Source organism: Cannabis sativa, chromosome 8, assembly GCF_029168945.1.
Source record: "Cannabis sativa cultivar Pink pepper isolate KNU-18-1 chromosome 8, ASM2916894v1, whole genome shotgun sequence".
Classification (NCBI taxonomy): domain Eukaryota; kingdom Viridiplantae; phylum Streptophyta; class Magnoliopsida; order Rosales; family Cannabaceae; genus Cannabis; species Cannabis sativa.
The window spans coordinates 38,990,084-38,996,374 of record NC_083608.1 but is presented as its reverse complement, the minus strand read 5'-3'; the positions used below and the strand labels follow the sequence as shown (position 1 = coordinate 38,996,374).

Here is a 6,291-nt window from a genome sequence, read left to right as displayed (position 1 = left end):
TCCATCCCCAACTTTTCTAGTGAAAAAGAAAAAACTATGTCTTCTCCGAATGAAAATCTTCCTCAAAAGGAGGAGACAGAGTGGTCCCTCCCTTCCCACGTAATTCCCGAGATCCTCTTGAAACTTCCGGTGAGATCACTCATGAGGTTCAAAACCGTGTCCAAAGAGTGGAACTTGAATATATGTAACCCCAAATTCGTCCCAAAACATTATGAGAACCAGCTAAGAATAACTCCACAAAAGAAAATATTTAGATGCTATAACAATACTACCAACAAAGTACTTTACTACATTCATAGCGGTGGTGTCATCAAATCAGAGAACTTCACACCACTACCCAATGATGAAAAATTCTCCCAAACAGAAAGAACAACGTATCTTAGAAAAGTTGGTTCACATAATGGGATCCTCTGCTTCTACTATCCTACCTATGATCATAAGTCGAAGTTGATCCTGTGGAATCCCAGCTTGCAAGAATCTAGATGCATCGATATTGGACCCAAAGATCGTAAAATTCATATGTTGGGATTCGGATATGACTCTGGTACTAAAGATTACAAAGCGGTGAATTTTCGATACTCGCATGATAGTCCTTTGTTTGTTGACTTGTACTCGCTAAGAAAAGAAAAATGGAGATACAACAATAGTCCCAATAATTATTCCCTCTTGCCTTACAAACTAGTCAAATTTGTTTGGCGTTCGCTGAATTTAGAAGGCGGGAATAAGATTCATTGGCTTGTTTTCTTCGAGGACAACAATAGGGATGTGTTTAGGAGTATCTTGTTCTTCGATGTGAGGGAGAATTCGGTTGGCCTAATTGCATTGCCGGAAAGTTTGGCCGTGGTGGCAGATGACAGTGATGTGAGTCTTGCCTATTGTGTTGATGATCGTGATGGTTTGCTTACTTTGTTTGAGTACAAAAATGATGGTTTGATGAGCTTTTGTTGTAATGTGTGGATGTTGAAGACTGATTCCATAGATTATACTTGGACTAAATTAGAGTTTAGCATTAATTTAGATAGAAAGTTCAAGGCTTTAGGGTTCTTGAGTAAATATATTATTTTGGTTATCAGTGGGGATAAGAAGATTTTGTTTGACACTAGAACCCAACACAAACATTTTATTCAGATTGGTGATGGTGACATTTGGATCCTCTCGTACGTTGGCACATACATGGAGAACATCATCACCCTCCCAAAATATGACAAAAAAACAAACCCAAATTGATGATCCAAAGACAACACCATCAAGTTTGTTTTATTTATTTATTTGATTTGATTTACATTTAATGTATTTTTTATTATCCTGAATGGAAGCATAATAAGCTTTTTAATTAGTTTAAATAACAGGGTCTTCTCTCACAAATACACAAAAACAACCAAAAAATTACAAAAAAAATTCAAGAAATTCTAAACATTTTTACTATTTTTTAATTTTATTTACAAAAAATTCAATCTTTTTATATTGTACTCTTATTAAATTGTTATTGATTTTTTATTATCTATATGTTATTTTTTGTTATTGTTTTGATATTATTTAGATGTCATATTCATTGTAATTTTCCTGTTATTTTTGTGATGTTTCCATTAAAAACCGTAAAAATGTAAAAAAAATTATTTAAACGTAAAATTGTAATTCTTTTATAAAAATTAGTGCCTTATGTATTTATCTCGGAAAAAAAAAGCCACAATTTATAACACCGAGGTGGCCAACACATTGAAGGAACGAATTTGCATTCATCACGAATCTGCGGATAGTAGACAAAAAGTATAAATATAAAACCAAAAAAGAGGTGGTCAACTTCAATCTTAATGAACCAGAAGAAGAAAGTTTAAGTATATTATTAGACCAGACAAAGCTATTGGAAATTGGCAATGGCAAAGTAATTTAGTAGACCTGTTTTGATGATATCAAAATATCAATTGTAAACAAATTAAATTATGACAATTGTAACCAAATTATATTATGACAATAACAAAAATCTGGTATTCTGCAGTACATATAAAAAGAGGGGTGGTCTTAGGATCTTTTCTGCAGCCTCTTACTCCTAAAGTTATCACCAGTCACAGCTTGAGACTGAAGAATTTAGCACATAAAAGCTTTTCTTGAACCCCAGAACATTCATCATACATCATCATTGCAAGCTGATTAAATAAAATAGATCAGTGACAACCTCATCGAATCCTAACATTCTTAGTTTAAGAAAATTACATAATGAAGAATTTGGAACGCCAATGACTTATTTAAGAGCATAGATTGAAAAACCAACAGTCAAGCCCACATGTAATAGCTTATCAAATGAAAGAAGTTATAAATTCAAAGCCAATATAAGCTTATTCCACATTAACATACTGTGGAAAACATCAGTATGTATCTCTAAATCAATGAATCCTCTCAGAACATGACATTTTTTTATATATAAGTAAAAAAAATTCTACTGTTTCTAATGATGTTTGAATGATTACTCTCAAAAATAAACCTATGTCGCCCGATCCATTAATAGGATATCACCCTATAATTTAAAAGCTTGAGAATGTTAAGAAACTGTGCCACTCCATCTTCGCTTCTTGACCTTCATCGAGTCTTGTCTTGGCCTACAACATAAGAAGAGGAGTGGTCCTTTTCACTAACAATACAGGATCAAATCACTAATTAAAAGTAGAAAGGGAGAAAGGGATGCAGCACCAAAAAACCAGTAGGCTTGACTAGGAAATCTAGCCATGGAATAATGGGCAAAGGAATGGAAGAAGTAAAGATCATAAAATAGTTATATAAAAATTCTAATGAAGATAATCTCCATGTCAGCACCGCCGATGCATATCATGTGAATCACTCCTACTGTTTAATTTAATTGTTTTTTCTTCCAGTACTTCATTATAAAATCCACTATTACAATCGTTAACTTACCAGAAAAATGAGAAGGAAGAAAATGACATCAAGGGGTCCTACAAATGTTGGCTAGATACCTAATTCAAGGGGAAAAAACACTTGATTAAGAGCCTTAGAAGCAAAGCTAGGTTTTGATGAAAACAAGGAACAAGACTACTGCACCCAAGAAAATATGCAACATTTTAGGAACCTAGATATCTAAGAAGAGGAAAGCTGGGACCAAAGATGATCCCGCAATACCAAATCTATAGATTACTCTCTTTGTTAGCCAAAACGAGGTTATACACGTGACACTATATCTATTCAAGAAGATCAGTACTATAGGTGCATTGATGCCCTAAGCAAAGTTGCATTAACAATGAAACAAAATAAACTTTTCCTTGACAAAACCAGTCCAATAAGTATAAATGATGAAGAAGATCAATTAATTACTGGATTCCTATAACAAAAATCTCTGCCGATAGTTAAAATATACTCATTTGATTTGCAAGGAGGGTGCTAAACAAATTCAATTCGTGCCATAAGACAAGGACCCCAACCTTTCGCTCGGATTATAATTACTACACAAACTAAAATTCCATGGTGAATTCCGAAATTCAGTAGAAATAACTATTAACTCACTCATTCAATTCTTTCCCAAAGTGTTATTCAATTACCATCTGAACGTTGGTTTTCACTCTCTATGTTCTTATATGATTATCCTTAAGTTCAACCTATATAAGAGCATCTGAACAGTCAGGGACATATCACTAAACAACCTATTGGGCTAAAAATTCACAATCATATAGAGCTAGGGATACGCAATCATTATGCAACAACAAATACAAGTCTAAAGGAAACCATCTAGTAAACTAAAACATATTCAACCACGAATATAAAATTTATTTATATTGATAAAATGTTAATACCAAATTTGTGAAGAGTTTAAAGTTCAAACACCTTCTGGAAGCCAACCACAACTGCGAGGAGTGACGGAAAGCATTGAAGTCATCAAAGCTGAAGCAGTGGCAGTGTGGTAAGGCAACATCGACTCTACGCAGAAGCTCAACTCAACGGGACACCTTCATTAAAAAATCACCATTACTATTATGTTTGGTTGCTAAGAAAGTGTGAGAAATTAGAAATGACACTTAAATATTACAATATCGAAGATACTGATACAATTATGATGACAGATACCTGAGAGAGCGTTGAGAAAGAGGTGTCTTGGCTCCAATACGAAATGGGGAAGGGCGAGCCGCTTTGGCTTCGGAAGCGATAAACGATGCAGCGGTTCCCCCACGGGAAGATATCGACCGGAAAATGGATCTGGCAGCGGTTGAGGCGGCCATTGGTGATCTAAATTTGCAGTATATTGTTCAAAATCACAGGAAATGAGCCTCACTCAAGTTCGGGGTTTTTGAGGTTTTCACTCGGTAGAGCCTAGGGTTTAGTTTATCTACCCGAACCTAGTATGTTTGGGAGTACATATAGTCAAGATCCTAACCGTGGTTAGAATAACTCTATTCATTTTTAGTGACTTCTAGTAAATAACATTCAATCTGTAGCGGTGTTCGCTGTGACGGCGATGTGAGTTTTGGCCATTTTTTCAAACTAAATTGTATATGTAAAATTTTCAATTTCTCAAATTGCACCCGAACTTTAAAATCGCGAAAACTACACTGCAAAAATGTAGTATGGTACGGTGTGTCACAGGCTCACTTTTTCAGGCAGCGGAACACTCGTACAACACATTGACTTCTCTAAGCCAAGGTCAACTTTCCAACTATCAGAGTAATAATGGGCTCATTTTTCGCGCCACTGTTTGCCTCGTACACACTTCCGTCTCTCGAACAACTCCCGTCGAGTCATGCTCGCAAGCATCCATGAATGCATCCATGCATCGAGGCTCTTTAGCCAAGACACTCGCACTGTCCATAGGTTCTCACTACGATAAGGCAAATCCCAACACCGACGCTCATCTTGTCACTCGTGACCAAGGTAGCATGTGTGGCAAGATGCCAAGCCAACGTGCCAACGCTTCTATCATGCCCCATTCGATACTGTCCAAACAGTCTCCCACCTAGCCCAAGGACTCCTATACGTCCACAGACCAATCCTCAAGGTGCCATGCCTCCACGCATGTTGGCAGGCTCTCAAGACAAGCCGCCAAACTAGTTGCATACACTAGACCTCTGTCCCTTTCCAGCATGGTACATCTGTCTCATACGTGTATGCAAACTAGCCCACGAATGACTACCCGTGTCATCTCGTGTTGAGACTCGTGGCCAAGGCACACCACAACGTCTCTTGGAGGTTTAGGTCACGTCCCGTGCAAGCGGCATACCAGCAAGCCAAAGAAAACATACATTTTAACCTCTGGCAGCTTCTTAAATGCACTACCGGGTCGGCCCGATAATGTCCATGAGTACTCCAACTCATGGATACATATGAGTATCCTCGTGGTCCTCATATGCCCGCCCTACTAGCTCCACTGACTAGTAGTAGCTCACTTAGCACCAAGGTGCTAGGGGGTGGTAGAAAGCTGACACCAGAGTACCCCCTTAAAGAGCGTTATGAGCTTTTAGCCTCTTACTAGGAACATACATGATTTTGGCTTTGTAGACATATGGTCGAACCATATACCAATTCACATAGTTTTTCCAAACTGATTGCACCATTATATTTGTAGACCCAAATAAATGGCGAATACCAAGTCCTGTCCCAATCCAGATAATATTGAAGATATTTACGAAAATGCCACTGCCGTATAAACTGAGCATCAACATGCACCTCAACATGCGCCACCACTTGACCACCACTTGGACAACTTGTGGGCATCACTTAGCTTGTAACGTGCCATCTTGGCACGTACATTACATTCTCCCCCACTTCAACATGTCGATTCCCTCATCGACAGACGGCAGGCAAATCTTCCTGATCTCGACTCCTAAGCTTACTCCAAGCTTCATCCAAATCCTAAGTCTGAACTTATCCCTCTATCTCCATAGAACCATCCTCTTGGTTACGATCTCTCTCGCCCACCTTGGACTTGATCAAAGAACCTGCTCTACTGTCGCTATTCAAAATCACCCATGGAGTAGTGCCTCTGCACTAGAATACTTCCCCCAACATGAACTCCTCCAAGTCCCTCACAATGTCCCTCCAGTCAACCAAGTAGCCCTTGCAACAATTACCCTGAAGCTAACACATCCTCTGATAGCAGCTCACCCGCCAATTGTCCCATGCATACTCCTTTCAACAAGGACAAAGTATGGTGCACTTCTTGGGGTGAGGTTCGCAAACCAACCGTACCCAATGATACCTACAGAACACGCTTCCACTGAAGCCAAGTCCCTCTAGAAACTTCAAATGCCAACTCCATGGCGCACCATCCTCCTAATGGTAATTGAGCAAGACACT

At 38.3% G+C, this 6,291-nt stretch overlaps 2 protein-coding genes across 6 annotated transcripts; one reads left to right on the top strand and one right to left on the bottom strand.

Annotated features, from left to right (window-relative positions):
• LOC115701204 (protein NUCLEAR FUSION DEFECTIVE 6, mitochondrial) lies at positions 1–4,382 on the bottom strand. Of its 5 annotated transcripts, none has more exons than XR_004008523.2 (4): positions 4,069–4,330; positions 3,829–3,950; positions 2,908–2,966; positions 2,085–2,144 (listed from the first exon to the last, which is right to left on the bottom strand). XR_004008523.2 is itself a non-coding variant. In XM_030628932.2 (3 exons), exons 1-3 carry the CDS (start codon positions 4,218–4,220, stop codon positions 1,740–1,742), a joined length of 282 nt encoding a protein of 93 aa, XP_030484792.1. In that variant the 5' UTR covers positions 4,221–4,330; the 3' UTR covers positions 1–1,739. The 5 variants fall into 5 exon arrangements, 3 of the variants coding, with proteins under 3 accessions (XP_030484792.1, XP_030484790.1, XP_030484791.1); XR_004008522.2 differs by lacking the exon at positions 2,085–2,144 and adding an exon at positions 2,386–2,594; XM_030628932.2 differs by lacking the exons at positions 2,085–2,144; positions 2,908–2,966 and adding an exon at positions 1–1,747.
• LOC115700235 (F-box/kelch-repeat protein At3g23880-like) lies at positions 37–1,342 on the top strand. Its single transcript, XM_030627803.2, has one exon. The coding sequence runs from the start codon at positions 37–39 to the stop codon at positions 1,225–1,227; it is 1,191 nt and encodes a 396-aa protein (XP_030483663.1). The 3' UTR covers positions 1,228–1,342.
• Positions 4,383–6,291: the final 1,909 nt, after the last annotated feature.